Here is a 20,282-nt window from a genome sequence, read left to right on the forward strand (position 1 = left end):
AAATAAGAAAAATACAGGTCGATATAGTTAATTATAGAAACGAGAACAGTTAGAGCAAGTTACGAGCTTATTTATATGGCCGGGGGGATCGAGCTGTACGTGATGTGAAATACTTAGCTTGTTATATTTAGCTTTCACAAGCCCACATAAGGAAAAAAACGCGATTAATACCAGGAAAAGACAAGGTTAGGAATTAGTGGTTAGTTTGAACAGGCCCAGAAAAGGAAGGAAACACGATTAATACCAGAAAAAGGCAAGAAAACGGAAGGAACGGGTTGAAAAAGGGAGAGTTTGAGGTAGGACAGTTTTTTAAGAGGGCCAGAAGAGGAAGAAAACACGAATTGTACCAGAAATAGACGAGAGAAGGTAGACACAGGTAGAGAAAGGGAGAGTTTGAAGCAGGGCAAGTGTGATATGACTTAGAGATTTGTTTTAGCAGACCAAGAAAAGAAAGAAAAACATTATTAATACTAGAAAGACAAGGAAAGGAAGGAAGAAAACACGAATAGTACCAGAAATAGACGAGAGAAGGTAGACACAGGTAGAGAAAGGGAGAGTTTGAAGCAGGGCAAGTGTGATATGACTTAGAGATTAGTTTTAGGCATAGCAGACCCAGAAAGGAAAGAAAAAACATTATTAATACGAGGAAAGGAAGGAAGAAAACACGAAAAGTACCACAAACAGACGAGAGCAAGTAGACACAGATGAGAGTTTAATTAAGGACAGGTGTGATATATGACTTAAGAGATTAAAGAAAATAAAAAAACATTATCAATACCAGAAAGACAAGGAAAGGAAGGAAGAAAACACAAATAGTACCAGAAATAGAGAACAGGTAGATATACAGGTGGACTTTAATTAAGGACAGGTGTGCTAATGAGGCAGGTAAAACAGGTTGGCAGGCATGAGGAGTGTACTAAACCATTAAACCCTTCCTCAGCTACTCAGTTCCTCCTCTCCCACCACAGGAGGCTCATGTGACCCTCCTCCTCCTCCTCCTCTTCCTCTTCCTCCTCCTCTTGAGCACTCGGTAAGATCTATGTACATGTTAAACCTCCCATAAACCGCCCTTAAGATCATGAGGCGTAATTTAAGGGGTTATTGAAGGGGTTTAAGTGGGCCACGAGAACCTAAGGGGTCAACTAGAGTGGGTTTACGTGGGTTTTTGAGGTTTTAAGTGGGTTTTGCTGAGGTTTAAGGTTGTTATTACTTATATAACGTGGGTTTAAGGGGTCACCGAAGGGGTTTAAGTGGGCCACGAGAACCTAAGGGGTCAACTAGAGTGGGTTTACGTGGGTTATTGAGGTTTTAAGTGGGTTTTGCTGAGGTTTAAGGTTGATATTATTTATATTACGTGGGTTTAAGGGGTCACCGAAGGGGTTTAAGTGGGCCACGAGAACCTAAGGGGTCAATTAGAGTGGGTTTACGTGGATTATTGAGGTTTTAAGTGGGTTTTGCTGAGGTTTAAGGTTGTTATTATTTATATAACGTGGGTTTAAGGGGTCACCGAAGGGGTTTAAGTGGGCCACGAGAGCCTAAGGGGTGAACGTGTGAGGGTTTAATTGGGTTTTGCGGAGGTTTAAGTGGGTATTATTTACAATGGGTTTAAGGGGTTACTGAGTGGGTTTAATTGGCCCACGAGAGCCAAAGGGGTGAACTAGAGTGGTTTAAGTGGGTTTTGTTATGGTTTAAGGTTAAGTTAGTGTGTGGTATTTGGGTTTATTTATTTTACATGGGTTTAAGGGGTCACTGAAGGGGTTTAAGTGGGCCATGCGAGCCAAAGGGGTGAACTAGAGTGGATTTACGTGGGTTTTGTTATGGTTTAAGGTTAAGTTAGTGTGTGGTATTTGGGTTTATTTATTTTACATGGGTTTAAGGGGTCACTGAAGGGGTTTAAGTGGGCCACGAGAGCCAAAGGGGTGTACTAGTGAGGGTTTAAGTGGGTTTGCTAAGGTTTAAGTTAGTGTTTGCTATTGGGTTTATTTATTTTACATGGATTTTAAGGGGTTATTGAAGGGGTTTAAGTGGGCCATGCGAGCCTAAGGGGTGAACTAGATTGGGTTTACGTAGGTTTATTGTGGTTTAAGGTTAAGTTACCGTGTTTTATTGGGTTTATGCGGATGGGTTTAACGTGTTCTGCATTACAGGGGGACTACATTGGTTTAAGGTTCATGGATGGGGTTTAAGTGGGCCACCAGAACTAAGGACTTCATATAAGGCTCTGGGATGTGTTTTAATGGTGTTAAGGTTTAGATTAGGTATATTTGTATCTATTTAGGTTTACATTGGTATTACACTGGTTTAGGGTCCATATTAGGGGTTTTAGTGGGCCCCGAGAGTCAACGGTTTAACCTGGTAACTGGGGGGATCATGTTTCTTAAAGGCCCCTCTAAGCGAGAAAAATGAGAAAAAATCATCACTCACACAAACCATTTCATGATATATATCAACGCATTTGTGATCAGTTCATGCATCATCTATTTTTTGGGGTTTATATCATGGCAAAAATTTGGCCCGTCGCTGGTACATGGTAAAGCCACAAATTTGGCCCGTCGCTGGTACACTCTAAAGCCACAAATTTGGCCCGTCGCTGGTACACGGTAAAGCCACAAATTTGGCCCGTCGCTGGTACACAGTAAAGCCACAAATTTGGTCTGTCAGGCTAACGGTAAAGCCACAAATTTGGCCCATCGCTGGTACACTGTAAAGCCACAAATTTGGCCCGTCGCTGGTACACTGTAAAGCCACAAATTTGGCCCGTCGCTGGTACACTGTAAAGCCACAAATTTGGCCTGTCCCTATGTAATGCATCGCTGTATTTTTGTGCCTGCGTATGTTATATTTTGTGTCTGTATATGTTATATTTTAGCATAAGTTATTTTTAAGAAACATCACACGTGGAAGATGGAGGTGGAGAAAGATTTGGGAAAGAGATTAAAGTAGGAAAGCAATTAAAGGACACCTGGGAGGAGGAGAGGTAGGTAAGCAATTATGTAATGCCAGTATTTAATTAAGGACGGAAAAATAGAAATTAGGGAGGAAAAAGTAGTTTTAAGTATTGTAAGTAATTATAAGTTCCGCCAGGAACCGTTACTGCCCAGAACTTATAATTACTTACAATACTTAAATACTTTTTCCTCCCTAATTTATCTTTTTCCATCCTTAATTAAATACTGGCATTACAATTAGAGCACACCTGGAGAGAGGGAAGAGTCAGAGATCAATAATATGAATTATATTATTAAGGTAATCCGTTGTGGGTCAAGGCGGTTGAAGCACATCTGGGAGGAGGAGGAGTAGAGGAGAGCTTAAGGGCGGCAGCGTTCTGGGAACACCTGTGCGTTGCCGTCACGGGATTGGAGGGATGGAAGGGTGTTGTAGATGGAAGCGAGGTGAAGGAGAGACACTTCCAGCAGAGACACGACGAGGTGAGGAACAGGGTCTGGGGTCAAGGTGGCGGTGTGGAGTGAGGAGTTGTGAGGAGTTGGTGTGTGGGTGTGGGTTAGGACTTAGGCGTGGCGTGTGAGAGAGAGAGAGAGAGAGAGAGAGAGAGAGAGAGAGAGAGAGAGAGAGAGAGTGTGTGTATTTATGGGTGTAGTAATGGTGGAGTGAAGTGTGGAGATATGTTGTATTTGGTGAATGTAAGGGAGAGAGAGAGAAAGGAGAATTACGTGTATCGTGGGGACACGTAAATGGAGAGTGCATTCTAATGTGACCTGAGCGAAGAGGGTGTTGTTTCTGTTATATATATATATATATATATATATATATATATATATATATATATATATATATATATATATATATATATATATATATATATATATATATATATATATATATATAACACTAAGGCCCATATTCTCAGACGCTTTCGGCTCTCACAACAAATATTTCTTAAGGCCACAAAGGAGATTAGTCAGATTCTCAAGCGTGTTTTTCATATTCATGGTACAGAGGCCTTATCAAACTATCACTAGGCTCTTAAAACTACCCGTGGCAATACTAATACAGTCTCAACGAAAGCCTTATCAAATGTGGGTGTGTAAGCCTCGACCGTTTGAGAATATGACCCTAAATACTAATGTTATTTTTGTGACTGTGACTTTGGTTAACCCTCCTCCAAGCATAAAGTAGCTGAAAGTCGGCCTAAGTTTTGCCCAGGATAGCAGCTTCTTGTCTATCACATACTGGGTTATATTAACTGGCTACGTTACTTGTAGCATATCCTACCTAACATAATCCCAGCCTGGGTCATGACACCTGGTACATGGTAAAGCCACAAATTTGGCTCGTCGCTGGTATCGGGTTAAAATCAGTGCCTGGCGTGTGGTTAAGGAGGAGAGTTTAGGAGGACTGCGTTAAGTCATTATTATCTCCAGGTCATTTACAAGTTTATATAATGTTATTGGGTCACCTCTTTCTCTTTTTCTCTCTCCTTTTCCCTGTCTTCTAAATAATAAACTAATACACATGCATTTTGACCCAGCATCCCACCCTCATGAAGCTACCTTACTCTCTCTGGATCTTGGTCATGAATACATTTTACTGAGTTCTCTGGGCCATTTACAAGTTTATATAATGTAATAGGTCACATCTCTCTTTCTCTCTTCCTCTGTGTCTTTTAATTGATGTCAGGCACTAATAGAGACACATTTTGACCAGCATCCCACCCTCTTGAAGCTACCTGACAAATTTATATAATGTAATAGGTCACCTCTCTTCCTCTCTCTTCTTCTGTGTCTCTTAACTGATGTCATGCACTAATACACACACAGCGTGACCCAGCATCCCACTTAGCTACACAGTCTCATCTCTGTATCTTAGTCAAGTATGCATTTTGCTGATCAGAATGTCGGAATCCTTTGTCTTATCATGCCAGACGCCGCCTCAAGGCCACACTGAGATAACAAGATTGGAGTTAAGAGTTAGTTAATGAATGATGAAAGTGTATTATCAGGTCAGGAATCTTAATGTTGTTCGGCTTGTCCTGTGTTTCTTTGGTTATTATTATCATTAGTCGGTTTTAGGATAAGGCTTTGCAACACTTCCCTGTCTTTCTTTAACCCCTTGGATGCGGATTTCCTACAAGAGGACATTACGAAGCTACAGGAATGGAACAACAAGTGGCTGCTATAATTCAATGAAGAAAAATGTGTAAAGTCCTGCACCTTGGAAGGGGAAATCCATCTTACCAATACCACATGGGAAACACTCCACTACCAACCACTTCTTTGTTTTATTTTTGTTTATCGCCCTTCTGTGTTGACCTCTCTTCCAGCCACTCCCTGTGTTAGCGTTTCCAGGAGCAGCGAGTAGTGGGCTTTTTTCTTTCGTCTTTGTTTCTCGCCCTTCTGTGTTGACCTCTCTTCCAGCCACTCCCTGTGTTAGCATTTCCAGGAGCAGCGAGTAGTGGGCTTTTTTCTTTCATCTTTGTTTCTCGCCCTTCTGTGTTGACCTCTCTTCTGGCCACTCCTTCTGTTAGCTTTTCCAGGAGCAGCGAGTAGTGGGCTTTTTTCTTTCGTCTTTGTTTATCGCCCTCCTGTGTTGACCTCTCTTCCAGCCACTCCCTGTGTTAGCTTTTCCAGGAGCAGCGAGTAGTGGGCCTTTTGTTTCATCTTTGTTTATCGTCCTTCTGTGTTGATCTCTCTTCCAGCCACTCCTTCTGTTAGCTTTTCCAGGAGCAGCAAGTAGTGGGCTTTTTAGTTTCGTCTTTGTTTATCGCCCTTCTGTGTTGACCTCTCTTCTGGCCACTCCTTCCGTTAGCGTTTCCAGGAGCAGCGAGTAGTGGGCTTTTTTGTTTAGTCTTTGTTTATCGCCCTTCTGTGTTGACCTCTCTTCTGGCCACTCCTTCTGTTAGCTTTTCCAGGAGCAGCGAGTAGTGGGCTTTTTTGTTTAGTCTTTGTTTATCGCCCTTCTGTGTTGACCTCTCTTCTGGCCACTCCTTCTGTTAGCTTTTCCAGGAGCAGCGAGTAGTGGGCTTTTTTCTTTCGTCTTTGTTCACTGCCCTTGACCTATTTCCTATTACTGCAAAAAAGAATATTAGTTGCGGCATCCCTTATCAGTCACACCACTCCCTTTTAGATAATGCAGGTGTAGGAGAAATCACCTAAGCACCTGAGATGACGAGATAGAGATTACCTTTAGTTATTGTGGCGTAACAGTGTAGATAAGTTTCAGGAGAGTCAAGTTACAGCATACATAGTTAGTTATAGTACAGTTAGGTATTAGTTAACCCAGTAGCAGCGACAGGCCAAGTTTGTGGCTTTACCGTGTACCAGCGACGGGTCCGACTTTTGCCATGATATAAACCCCAAAAAATAGATGATACATGAATTGATCACAAATGCGTTGATATATATTATGAAATGGTTTGCGCGAGTGATGATTTTTTTCTTATTTTTCTCGCTTAGAGGGGCCTTTACGAAACATGATCCCCACAGCTACCGGGTTAAAGTACGAGAAAAAATCATCACTCGCGCAAACCATTTCATAATATATATCAACGCATTTGGGATCAGTTTATGTATCATCTATTTTTGGGGGTTTATATCATGGTAAAAATTTGGCCCGTCGCTGGTAAACGGTAAAGCCACAAATTTGGCCCGTTGATGGTACCGGGGTAATGGAGAACGAGAGGGTATTGTCAAATTAATAGTCTCTTAAGGACATTCAGACTCCATGCACTTCTTTATCTTAAAATTAACTTAGTACTTTCTGATGTCACCTGTTACCAGGTTATCAGTGAAGGAGGCACGGATGCCACTATCAGTGAAATAGCACCAACGTAAAATTTCATTCCTTATCGATCACACCACTCTTTTAGATTATGCCGGTGGAGAGGTCGCCCCCCGCACCCACCAGCCCCCTTGGCAACCCCCCTGCCCCCTTTCTGGCTGCAAACGGGCATGATGGAGTGGCTGTAGCGTCGACCCACAAGAGTACCATGGAGCAGAATGGGTTGGAGCAGAATGGCGCCACAACACACCCCTACATTGAGTCACCTCCTCGTAAGTTGCCGCCCACCTCTTGCTTCTGTATGGAAAAATGTATTTCTTGATGCCTCTCCTACAGTCGGTCTTCTTCAGTATCTTACAATTCCCTCTTGTCACACTCCTATCACGTACCACTAAGTCTCCCCTGTCCAATTTCTCCAATCCCTCTTGTATCCTGTATAATGCTATTAGGTCCCCTCTCTCTCTCCTTCTCTTGAGTGTTGTTAGTCCCAATTTCTCCAGTCTTTCTTCATAAGTACATCTGGTGTTGTGGGGAAGACTTGTTGAGTTGTTATGGTAAAAAAAGTATTAAAATGGTAAAAAGTAGCAATGTTGTAAAGAAAGATTGGTATATTCACTGTTTTTCGGACTGAGGTCATTATTTTTTTAACTCATTGCCCACGGTATTTGATTTTTCTCATTTTATTGTTTGGTAAGATTGTCAAGTTGTGTTATTGAAGGTTTGGATAGCTTCTAAAAATTGGTTTCATCATGAGTTTTTGCACTGATCATTATCTTTTTAACCCATTGGCCACATTAATATTTATTTTTTCTCATGTTAGTGTTATGTGGAAAGTTCTGAATAGTAAAAGAATCAGTTTATATATACACACTTTTGCACTGTTCAATATCTGTACCTCGTGGGCCACACTTTTTTCTCAGTTAAGTCAGTTTCTCGTCAATTTCATTCATTTAAGTCTATGGCTTCAATTACTTAAAACCTGCGTCCTGTACTACATCATTTTTGGTTGAATATTTTGTGGCTCATACCGTAGATCATCAATTTTGTAGGAGTTTCTTTAGTATGTTTGTAGCATTAAATCAACATATTACTGTACTTAATCTTGGTGCTAGGTATTGAGCAGAGCCATAGAATAGGAGTGTTTAGGGCTGTGTTTGATTCCTGCACTCTTTCCAGCCATGCCTTGGTTTGGTATGGACATCGGAGGAACCCTGACCAAGCTGGTGTACTTTGAGCCCACGGACCTGAGCGAGGCAGAGGAGGAGAGCGAGGTGGAGACTATCAAGAACATTCGGAAGTACCTCAAGAGCAACTCAGCCTATGGGGAGACGGGCCACCGAGACGCCCACCTGCAGGTTAGATAGATAGATAGATAAATAAATAGATAGATAGATATGCCAGAAAATTTAATGTTGATGTTATTCTTTAAGAGAGAACAAAGACTGATTTAAAGACCTTCTATACTTGCCTGTACAAAATAGTGAGATATTTTGTACAATGTTATAGCACTTCGTCCTCCTCCTTCGTCTCTCTCCTATACTTGCCTGTACAAAATAGTGAGATATTTTGTACAATGTTATAGCACTTCGTCCTCCTCCTTCTTCTCTCTCCTATACTTGCCTGCACAAAATAGCGAGATATTTTGTACAACGTCATAACGCTTCACCCTCCTCCTCCTCTCTATCTCCGCCACACAGATGGAGAACGTGAGCGTCGGCAACAGGATAGGAACACTCCACTTCATCCGGTTCCCCACCTCGGAGATGCCACAGTTCCTCGAGTTGTCCAAGAGCAAGGGCATGGCCACCCTCGCCTCAACCATCTGTGCCACGGGCGGGGGAGCCTACAAATTTGAGCAAGACTTCCAGCGCGTGGGTATCAAAGTGTGCGTCAGCCCCTCTCCCCCCCCAGCTGCCGGAGGACCCCCAGGTGTGGGTAGGGAGGGCATGATAGTCCCAGGTGGCAGTTCCCAGGTGGTGGAGGTCCTACTGGCACTGTGGGGTATTAGTAGCATATAACTCTATCCTTTCTCGTGTCTTTTCTTCATCCTAACACTTGGTTCACTGTTGGTTGGCTTGTGTTCGTTCTATCTTGGGTTAGTTTGAAGCTTTATCTGACTGACTTTTCACTGAGGGGTATCAATAGCATCTTCCCTCTTGCTTTCCCTTCACCTTCCTTCATCTCTATACTTGGTTCACTGTTGGTTGGGGTTTGTATTCTTGCTTTCTTGGTTTAATTTGAAGGTATATCTGACTGACTATCATGGAGGAGTTTCAATAGCATCAGTAGTATTTAATCCCCTCCTTGGTCTTCTCCTTTCTTCATCCTAACACTTGGTTCATGCAGACTACAAATGGTAAGGCTTGTATTCCTGCTTTATGGGGTAAGTGTGAATTTACGTCTGATTTCAAACTATTCGTACTTTGTCTAAACTAACCGTGCATGCCAGAGGGAAAGGTGTGCAGTGAGGGACAAAAGCCATGGCATGAACTGTGGTGGGAAGCTCAGGGGACAGGCTAAACATGCGGTCTATTCTGCGGTACGTGGTTGATAGCATTGAGTCGAGTCACCATCTGGACCATATATACATTAGTTTCAGATATAAGACCACATGTTGCCTGTCGCCATAGGTTCTCAGCATACTTCACGACACAACTTTTGTCCCTCATCGTACGTGCTGCCGAGGTTTTAGTGGCTAAGGAAAACATGTTTGCTACACTCAACATTGTGTAAAAGTAAATAGCGTTTGTACATGGCTTTATTATCAGCTCGAAGGAAGTGCAGAAATAACACCCCCATTCTGAGCTGCCTCCTGTACCATATAAAAAATGTATCGGGCCCTTACAGGAGGTGAATCTGACCCTGCACAAGTTTGACGAGCTGGACTCCCTTATCCACGGCATTGAGTACATCGAGGACAACAACATGGACCGGGAATGTTACTACTTCCTCAACCCCCGCTGTGAGGAGCTCTGCCAGAAGGTCACTTTCGACTTCAGCAACCCTTACCCCTTCCTGGTGCGTGGTGGAGCTTCCTGTTGACTCTGGGACTGTGTTGACTGCGGTGTGATGAAGGGAGAGTTAAAGGGCTTTCATAGGAGTTTTAGGCATTTTCAGGGGTAGTTTTATGGCCCTGGTGGTAGTTTGACCCTTCTTCTGTACCATGAACCTAAAGAAACACATATTTTACTAGGCTTTCATAGGAGTTTTGGGCATTTCCAGAAGTAGTTTGATGGCCCTGGTGGTAGTTTGACCCTTCTTCTGTACCATGAGCCTAAAGAAACACATACTTGACTAGGCTTTCATAGGAGTTTTGGGCATTTCCAGAAGTAGTTTGATGGCCCTGGTGGTAGTTTGACCCTTCTTCTGTACCATGAACCTAAAGAAACACATACTTGACTAGGCTTTCATAGGAGTTTTGGGCATTTCCAGAAGTAGTTTGATGGCCCTGGTGGTAGTTTGACCCTTCTTCTGTACCATGAGCCTAAAGAAACACATACTTGACTAGGCTTTCATAGGAGTTTTGGGCATTTCCAGAAGTAGTTTGATGGCCCTGGTGGTAGTTTGACCCTTCCTCTGTACCATAAACCTAAAGAAACACATATTTTACTAGGCTTTTGTAGGAGTTTTGGGCATTTCCAGGGTTAGTTTTATGGCCCTGGTGGTAGTATGACCCTTTTACCTTATTTTTTAATTTTTTTAAATTTTATTATTATTTTTTTTTACGTGCCAGCCTATAGTGTCGGTAGGCTTTCTTTAGGGGCCTGGATTGTAGTTGACCCCAGCCCGTCATGGTGCAGGCAAGTGTTTTTATAGTGGCGCCTTCTTTTATTGGCTCATGCTGCCCCCCCAGAGCTCCTTCTTGACTCACTTGGACGGTTTCCTCTAGAGTCCGGGTTGATGGGTGGTCTTCATGACAGCATGTGGGTGGTCTTAAGTCAATCGGCGGTGACTGAAAAATCCCAGGTGATAGTGGCGGATTCGAACCTACGTCGTCCATCACACGGTGAATGCGGGGCCCGCACGCTAACCACTCAGCCACTGCCCACCCAAGTTATTAGTTACTAGTTATGTTTATTAGTAGTAGTAGTAGTTACGCTTATTGCTAGAGTTTTATTTGTTTGCTGTTGAATGTTTAGCGCTCTGTGAAATATACAACCATAAAGTACTTGGATTTACATTTATTAAGACTGACAATCCTCCTTTCCTCTCTCCTGCAGGTGGTAAACATTGGCTCCGGGGTCAGCATTCTAGCAGTGGACGGCCCCGACAACTACCGTAGGGTCTCTGGCACCAGTCTGGGGGGCGGCACGTTCCTGGGTCTGTCGTGCCTCCTCACCGGGTGCAAGAGCTTTGAGGAGGCCATAGAGCTGGCCGCCCGCGGCAACAACGAGAATGTGGATAAGCTGGTGAGGGACATCTACGGAGGCGACTACCAGAGATTTGGCCTCGGCGGGGACATTGTGGCCTGCAGGTATTACTGTTGTTGTTGTTATTATTGTTGGTAGTATTAGTAATAGGAGGAGGAGGAGTAGTAGTTAGTTAGTTAGTTAGTTCATTAGTTAGGTAGTTAGTTAGTTAAAAGTAGTCAGTTCGTAAGTCAGTAATGTAAAAAAGGGGATAGGGGTGACAAAAACAATTCCTAATGAGTTAAAAATTGGGTGTTGACTTTTACATCCATACTATCAACGAGAAAACAATATCTAATGACTAAACAGCAACAAAATCATCGACAAAGAAAACATTAATGACTTATGGTTAGGTTAGGTTAAGTTAGGTTAGGTTTTAAGGTGGATACTGAGTTTTACATCTATACTATTATCATTCTCTCTACTATCCTCTTTCTCCCTAGCTTCGGGCACATGAACAGTGCCGAGAAGAGGGCCAAGGTGTCGCGCGAAGACCTGGCCTGCGCCACGCTCATCACCATCACTAACAACATTGGCTCCATAGCCCGCATGGTGGCAGCCAATGAGAAGATCGAAAAGGTAATAAATGTTCCTCCTCTAGCTTTCGTTCTGGTAGACAAACTAAGCAATGGAGATGAAAAGAAAACAAGGAAAACGAGGATGATTTTTTTGACAGTAACAAACACAGAAAAATCAAAAAAGAACATAGACATAGTGATATTTATTTTCTTAACAACAATGAAACCAGCTTAAATATGTTGCAGCTTTTTTTTTTTTTTTAATCCGTTACTCCACATGTGCCGTTAAATTATGAGTTCGTAATTATAGACAAATCGTGTGGGACATAGAAGTACTGTCTTCCAGCGAGGGAAAAAGCATTAACTAAGGGCAAACAAATAAAAAAAACATTAGCAAAGACTGTTTGTGGGTGTAGTACAGTCAAACCTCAACATGTGCAGGGGTTAGGCAACAAACACACTTACGGATATTGAGGCGTGGTTACTGCAAGTGTTAAGGTGTGTGGGGTGGCAGAGGTGTGTGTGGTGAGCTACAAGTGGCCACAAGAGTGCTCGAGAAAACCTGTGGATGTTGTGGTATGACTATTAGTACATCACATCATCAGGTAGTACAAAAAAGCTAAATTCCTTGACAACTCAGTCCCTCATGTTCCTGCAGGAGGGTATGTGTTGTATAGGGAGTCATATTAATGGATATTCGACATTTTCTCTCCCTCAGGTCCTGTTCGTGGGTAATTTCCTGCGCGTGAACCCCATCTCCATGAAGCTCTTGTCCCACGCAATGGAGTTCTGGTCGGGGGGTCAGCTCAAGGCGATCTTTTTGGAACATGAGGTTTGTTAAGGAGGGGGATGTGTAAGACTAAGGACTTTGCATCATGAGGTGTGTAGTGTAAAAGGGGCGACCTGCCATACTCTATACACACACACACACACACACACACACACACACACCAGCTGAGTTTAACCCGTTAGCAGCGACGGGCCAAATTTGTGCCACGATATAAACCCCCAAAAATAGATGATGCATAAACTGATCACAAATGCTTTGATATGTATTATGAAATGGTTTGTGTGTGATGATTTTTTCTCATTTTTCTTGCTTAGAGGGGCCTTTAAAAAACATGATCCCTGCAGCTACTGGGTTAATATTGACATTCTACTCCTGTACCTTTCTCAGCCTCCTTCTACTCCTCTCCTACTCCTGTACCTTCTTTAGCTTCCTTTATTTCACTGCCGTCATCTTGTCTTTAACTGATGCACAGCTGCTAATGCCGTTCTCTGCCTTGTGTTTCAGGGTTACTTCGGTGCGGTGGGATGCATGCTGGAACTCATGAGGACGGGGGAGCTTGCCTCCTGCTCAGGGTGATCGTGTCTGTGCTTATTAGAAAGTATTTATTGTTCTTTGAAGTTTAGATAGAGTTTACGTTGTGTACATAAGCAGTTCTTAATCCAGTATACCACAATGGAGCTAGAGTAATATATGATAAATATTATATATATATAAATAGCTATATATAATTATTTTGTTGTGAAAAAAAAGTTTCATTTTTCGTGAGTTGTGACTGAGGCACAAGAGATATTTTGTACAATGTTTTAGTATTTTGGTAGCTATTTTTATATGGATTGCATGCAGTATGTTTCGTCAGCTTTCCCCGAGAGGTCAGGAAGGAGGAGAAAGGTGCAGCGAAAGAAGGGTTCCAGACCAGACCAGACCAGACAGGCAGTGCTCACCCCCAGCCTCCCCACCCTCCAGCACATTTACTTTGGGTTGGCAGTCGACACCCTCTCCTTCCTCAGCACACAAATACCAGAGACCATCCACCTCATTACCTTTACCTCTAAACGCTTACTCTAGGTTGGCAGTTCAGTCCTTTTCCTTCCTTTCCCAGCACACAATTACCAGAGACCATCCCCCTCAGCACTGCCTCTAAACACTCACTCTAGGTTCACAGTCCACTCCCTTTCCTTCCTTTCTCAGCACACAAATACCAGAGACCATCCCCCTCCAGCACTGCCTCTAAACACTCACTTTAGGTTCACAGTCCACTCCCTTTCCTTCCTTTCCTCAGCACACAAATACCAGAGACCATCCCCCTCTGCACCACCACCTCTAAATGCTTACTCTAGGTTGGCAGCCAGTCCTTCTCCTTCCTTTCCCAGCACAAATACTTGAGACCAGAACCATATAATAGGAGAGTTCTTTTAATTGTCTGTATTCCTCAATTGTTCTCTGTATTTCTCTTTTTTTCTGTATTTCACTCTCCTCTCTCATGTATTTGGTAAGGTCTTATGTTCGCTTTCATGTAGTCCCTTCTTCTTTGTCTCTTTCTTCTTCTACTTCCTTTTCTTCTTCTTTTTCTTCCTGGTTCTGCAGCTCTAAAAGTAAAGTTTGGGGCATAGTCCATAGCTGCCACTGAGGGTTATTGGGTCCAAGTCCGGTCCCTCGAAGTCCTGCTTAAAATTTCCTACACTCAGGTTCTCCGGCCTTCTCCAGGTACACAGTCAGTCAATCAGACACTGCGTTGAACATTGACGAGCTGTTGACGGACTTACGTATGAAATAACGTGCCTTTTTCACCCTCCTTAGCCTTCTTCCACTCCTCTCCTATACCCTTCTCTGCCTCCTTCCTCTCTACTCCTACTCCTGGACCTTTCTCAGCCTTCCTCTACTCCTTTCCTACTCCTACACCTTCTTTAGCTCCCCTCCACTCCCTGTCTTATTCCTATTCCACCTTCCTCTGCTTCCTTTCACTCTCCTACTCCTATACCTTTATCAGCCTCCTTCCTACTCCTCTACCTTTCCCTGCCTCCTTCCACTACCCTCCTCTTCTTACTCCACCTTTTTCATCCTCCTTCCACTCTCCTCCTAATCCATATGCATTGCCGCGTGGAGAGAGATTACCGAGTCCAGTTTAGATTAATGTCACCCTCGTAAACAAACTACCAAGGTCATTTTTTTCACTGATTTATGGATACTTGGCACAATCGGTTTATTTAATTATGTGGCGCACCTTTTGAGAGGGCTGTTGTGGTCGTTCTATCGGGTTCTAAAAATTCACCTTCTTAACTTGTCTGCCTTTCTGTGACCTCTTTCTGTTTACACTTTTGCAGGAGCAGTGATGGGCAAGCTTTTTTTATTCCTTTCCATGTTTATTACCCTTGAGTGTTTTCCCTTACTGTAAATAAAAATATATCACATCGACTGGAATACAACAGCGACAAATGAAGGTAGAAAAATGACTCCGGCAGTTTGTTTACGAAGGTTACGGTGGGTTAATTTTCTTGCCTGTAACCGTACGTCTCGGCAGGTGGTCAAGTTATGATCATTACGGTAGCTGGTTTTGGTCCAACATCTTATTAGCGTTAGTCCGACGTGTTTGGTTTGGTTTCGTCCTCTCGAGGGGAAAGAAAAGTCTGGTGTCGAAGCGAGGGAACAAGTATCCTCAAGAACGTGGTGCCGCAGTATTATCATTAGTACATTACCGTTTTCTTGGCATTTTAAGGAATACTCTGTTGTTTTCCTTGTACGTAAACTGCACAAATACCTACGTTGCATTTCATAGTCTGTAAGCTCTGTGTTATTCAGTTGCTTGTATCTCGTATTGTCAGAAGGAAGTCGTCTGTAAGGAGAGGAAGGGATCAAGCTCGTGCAGATAATCTCTCACTGTTTGTATGGTACTAAGTTAAGTGTGTTGTCATTTCTTAGCCGAAGCATGTGCCAAAACAAGCTTCCTCATCTTTTACAGCGTTGATTTTGTGAAGCTTGGTCATCGGAAGCTTAGGTCATGGACAGCTTGTAGCCATATTAAATTTTCTTGTTAGTTTTTCAAAGAGTGATAAAAGTGTAGATATAATTTTCAGCTGTCCATTAAGAAGAAATATTGGTAAATTTGTGGAGATCGGTCATCGGAAGCATAGGTCACGGACAGCTTATGACCATATTAATAGTTTGTGTTAGGTTTTCAAAGAGCGACAAAACTGTAGATATAATTTTCAGGTGTCCGATAAGAAGAAATATTAGTAAATTCGAGAAGCTAGGGTCATGGACAGCTTGTAGCCATATTAATTTTTCAAAGGGCATATCAAAGTGTGGATATAATTTTATGCTGTCCATTAAGAGGAAATACTAGTTACTTCAGTGGACAACTTGGTAGCCTTCATGTGTGTCTTTTCTGTTTCATATTTATCAAAGAGCACTGGAACTCACTGATACCCTTGGTGGTTTCTAAACTTTAATGCTCTCCAAGTTGTGATGTGACTTGTAAGCTTCCATGCATAACAATACTACTCTTTACTGGAAACTCACATCAACCAGGAACTAGGATGTTACGTCTTCGTTGGTAACCTTGCTGACGGCACAGGGACGAACACAGAAGACGATCGTGTGATTCGTAAACTTCCGTTCACAACAGTGTAACGTCTCTTTCTACCAATTCACACAAAGCAGGAAGCACAAAAACTCAAGCACTCATTTGTTGTAAGGTGATAACTCATCAGTTGTCCTTGGTCTTGATGGCAATAGAGGAGAGAGATGCTTTTCATGAGATTACTAATAGCAGGTTAACTTACGCAAGATACAAAGTGATTCCTTCTCTCCAGTTACTTTTGGAATGGTAACAGAACAGAATATATTTTTTTAAAGGATGCAACAAGCAGGATCACAATGAAGTTAGCATTCCATGTAATCTTTCTGAAATAGACCAATTCCATATGGCTTTCATACACAACTAATTACAGCCTCTTAACAAAATGGCACCTACTTATATACAAGCAAGTTACTCCTATTATTGACGTTTCAGAGATAATCATTTAGAATCAACCCAGAAATTGGTTACGTCGCCTGGTTTGTTTTGGTGACTGGTTGCGTTTACCGTTTACTATCACGAATGTGTCATGAAAATTATTTATCTGTATAACACTTGCCTGGTTTTGGTGTATAATGAAAAGTATGATTGGTATGCCTGTCTTAATAAGCAGTTTTATGACATGGAGTAAGGTCTGTAGGAAGTCTAAATCACTGAGCCTGCCTTGGGACACCTGTGAGAGGCCGTTAACCAGTGCAGGTGTGAGGTGCCAGGCGACATATCACTAACCTCAGAAATGGTGTGTGTGTGTGTTTGTATGAGTATACGAGTGAATGTGTGTGTGTGATAGCAGTGGCCTCCCATTAGGTTCATTTTTTGTGTAAGTGCGTATGTGATGTGTATATTACGTCGTGCAATATTGGTAGTCACGCTGAAGATGTATATAGTATTACAGAGATTGTTACCAGAGCACATTTGCCCCTCTGGCTGGACTGTGGTTAGTGGGTGAAGGTGGACAGCAGTGTGGCTGAAGTAAAATTATATATCTAAATAAATGACAATTCATGAGATACAATTCTCATTCTTACTTTAATAACCTTTTTTTGTGCTCACCAGTTCTCACCCTGAAGGCTTAGTGCATAAAACAACATAGAAAATCAACCTTTATTATGGGAAGTGGATTGTTTGTAGTGGCGGGAGGAGATAAGCGTGACTCAGCCAATTAACATAACTATCATAAGGGTGAAGTTACAAAAGGTTCCACAACACATTAAGTTCTTATGACAAAATACTCATAAGATAAAAGTGGGACTAATACGGTGAGTGGATTAGCTCCTCCAAACCTATTCAAAAGGCAGCTAACAAAAATGGGAATATCAGTTTAAGAGAATTAAGCCCATATTCTTTAAACGTATCGGCACCCCAGTTTGCCTCTTTGAAAAGCCTCTCGTGGAAGTTGCTGGGATTTTCATGGTTTGTTTTGTGATCCTGGTAATAGTTCTATACAACTTCTGCACTATGAACGGGAAAATTACCCATGAAAACCCAGTTAATTTTCTCTGTGAACTTAGAAAATAGTAATGGAAGCCTGATACGTATAAGAATATGGACTTTAGACTCGTGTTATCAACCACTTCAGGCTCCCATTACGACTATTTTCAAAGGCCGCAGAGAAGATATGTCTGGTTGTCGTGAGTTTCTTTTTCCCGTTCATGGCGTAGAATCCTTCCAAAACTACTGCTAGGGTCACAAAACCACCCATGGAAACCTGTACAACTTCTGTGTGAGCCCTTTTAAATAGATGTACTGAAGCCTCGAAGAGCTTATATGGACCTTAGCCCCTCAAACCCTACTCGAAAGGTTAACCCTAGAACAGTAAGCCTCAGAGCATCCGTTTCTTCTGTTGCCGCTCCATGCACAGCTGTGGGTTGACGGTGACCTCTGGCATGACCCCAAGAGTGTCGGTGAAGTCCAGTGTCAAGTCCCTTCCGGTCAGGGCCTGGAGGTGAGCGTTGGACCGGGGCAGGAACTCCATGTGTCCGATGTCTCTACACCCGGCCTGAGGGATGAATGGACTTGGGTTAGTCTTGCAGAGGAAAGTAGGATGCCTGGAACTAGGGCCTGAGGGATGACTACTCTTTTAACCCTTTCCATCCGTGACGCAGACGTTGGCGTCACAGTATGGAAAGGGTCAAGAGGAAATGGAAGGGGATTAATCCTCTTCTAATCTTCTCAATCCTCCTCTAAATTCCTCTTAATCCTCTTCCATTTCCTCTCAAGAGGTTTAGAAGAGGACTAACCCTTTCCATACTGTGACACCGTCGGACGCTGACGTCGGCGTTGCCGGAGTGAAGGGGTTAATGCAATGAGGGACATAGGGCGATTGAAACAAGGTAGAGGTAAAGTTGGGGTGATAAGCTGCAGCTACAGATATTAATGTAACTCATTCCGTCAAACAGAGAGCAATCAGAGAATTTAGGATGACTGAAATTAGGAAATTTATGGGCACTAGGTGCACCCAGCCTGAGGGATGAATTAGACGATATAAGTACTGGTGAAGCCTTTTTTGAGGGTATTAATAGGGCCAATGTGAATAAGATGAACACAGGCCATGCGCAGCTATAGCATATGGACCAGGACTTTACCATTACCACTTGAGTACATTAGTCGTATTCCTATTTTTATAATTAGGTAGTAGTAGTAGTATAAAAGACAAAACAGGTAGAGAGGAAGGAGTACAGCCATCTTTACTCACTGCTGCTCTCTCGTGCTTGGCGTGGAGCGAAAAGCCGATGCCGAAGGCCCTACTGGCTGAAGAGAGCCTCTGCTCCTCCTGCCGCTTGTAGTAGGTGCGCTCAGACTCCTCCAGGGGGTGTGCGGAGGTAGTGGTGGGGGCGCGGCGCAGCATGCCCAGCTCAGAGCCGTAGTCGCTCTCCTGGGCACTGGCGGCCTTGAAGGGGCAGTTCATGGGCAGCGACTGGGGGAGGAAGGCTGTGGGGTGACTGGGGGAAGGTGTGGAGTGACTGGGGGAGGGTGTGGGGTGGCAGAGGTGACTGGGGAGGGTGTGGGGGAGATGTGTGTGAATTCTTGACTGACGAGGGGAAAACTGGGTGAGGAGTGTCAGATAACTGGAAGAAGTGTGTTGGTGTGTAAAATGTGCTGGCATAAAGCACCTGTTCACCACCACAGCTAACATCCAAAAGGTGTGCTCACACCCTTACTGATGGGGGGCTTAGCTGCCTCAATTCCCCTTTCAGGCAATAAGACTTGTAAAGATATATGTAGCCTTCTGATCAGGGGCTCTGCCTCCTCAACCCCCAATAGTCCCTAAAAGACACATGAATAATGTGAACCTCCTGGCAGGGGGGAGGAGGGGGGCTTCGACCCCTTGACCCTTGTGTTCCCACATACCATTGCATTGGACACTGGTTATAGTTTTTACTCATTTTCACAGCAAATGGGCTCCGAAATCAGTTGAGATTTCTAAAAAAAAAAAACTATCAAACAGCAGGAAAACAACAAAGATAGGAAGCGAGCACACTGGAAACACACGGCGGCAAACGTCTGTGTGTGTGTGTGTGCAGGCACCCAACCATTGCAATGCCCCAACACACACCTCCACTGGCTGCAATTACACCCCCCACGGCGGCCCTGGCACTCCCCGGGCCGCCACTGCCTACTACTATCAGCCACAATGTTAACACACAGCCCGTACACTCACCATGGTGGGAGACACAGGCGTTGGTGTGGTGTGGTGGTGACGAGCGGGGCCGCTGGTGTGTCTTCTGCCGCTGCTCGATTCCGCCTCGTCAGTGTGTGTGTGTGTGTGTGTGCCCGCCCGATTTGATTTTAATGGTTTTATGTTCTATTTTCACTTATTTCTACTAGTTCATCATATTTTAGCCTTCCCAGGTGTTGATTGTAGTACATGTAGCCTTAATTATTTTGCATCTACTTCTCTAGTGTAATTTTTGTTCCACATTGATCAAATTCGCGTGTTTTAGCAGCATAACTATATATGTAAAGATGGGAACTTTATCATAAATCACCATTAGGAGTGCATAAACCCACTTAAACCATCATAAAACTATAAATCAACATGTATGAAGGCGGGAAGTAACTTTTGGCCCAGTTTAACTTAAAAAAAAGTACTCAGAAATAGATTTGAACCTTGACTATTCACTACACGGTTTAATCAACTCACTCCCATCATGTATTTCACCTTAGATAAGCATTTTAAAGATAAATAAACCCATTTAAACCAGTGGAATACGTGAAACACATATACCTACATAACTAAACCTTCAATACTC

General features: G+C 43.1%; 2 protein-coding genes across 4 annotated transcripts; one reads left to right on the forward strand and one right to left on the reverse strand.

Annotated features, from left to right (window-relative positions):
* The first annotated feature begins 901 nt into the window (after positions 1-901).
* On the forward strand, positions 902-17,050 carry LOC126992046 (pantothenate kinase 3-like). 3 transcript variants are annotated; one of them, XM_050850727.1, is made up of 9 exons: positions 902-1,030; positions 6,827-7,010; positions 7,915-8,093; positions 8,436-8,669; positions 9,586-9,756; positions 10,959-11,212; positions 11,591-11,726; positions 12,384-12,497; positions 12,960-17,050. In XM_050850727.1, exons 2-9 carry the CDS (start codon positions 6,830-6,832, stop codon positions 13,029-13,031), a joined length of 1,341 nt encoding a protein of 446 aa, XP_050706684.1. In that variant the 5' UTR covers positions 902-1,030; positions 6,827-6,829; the 3' UTR covers positions 13,032-17,050. The 3 variants fall into 3 exon arrangements, 2 of the variants coding, with proteins under 2 accessions (XP_050706684.1, XP_050706685.1); XR_007746108.1 differs by lacking the exon at positions 902-1,030 and having other exon boundaries at positions 12,960-13,609; positions 13,700-17,050; XM_050850728.1 differs by lacking the exon at positions 902-1,030 and having other exon boundaries at positions 8,436-8,609.
* A 71-nt stretch (positions 17,051-17,121) lies between these two features.
* Positions 17,122-19,832, reverse strand: LOC126992047 (uncharacterized). The gene is made up of 3 exons (XM_050850729.1): positions 19,691-19,832; positions 18,725-18,946; positions 17,122-18,028 (listed from the first exon to the last, which is right to left on the reverse strand). The coding sequence occupies exons 1-3, from the start codon at positions 19,691-19,693 to the stop codon at positions 17,852-17,854; spliced, it is 402 nt and encodes a 133-aa protein (XP_050706686.1). The 5' UTR covers positions 19,694-19,832; the 3' UTR covers positions 17,122-17,851.
* Positions 19,833-20,282: the final 450 nt, after the last annotated feature.

Source organism: Eriocheir sinensis, unplaced genomic scaffold, assembly GCF_024679095.1.
Source record: "Eriocheir sinensis breed Jianghai 21 unplaced genomic scaffold, ASM2467909v1 Scaffold391, whole genome shotgun sequence".
Classification (NCBI taxonomy): Eukaryota; Metazoa; Arthropoda; class Malacostraca; order Decapoda; family Varunidae; genus Eriocheir; species Eriocheir sinensis.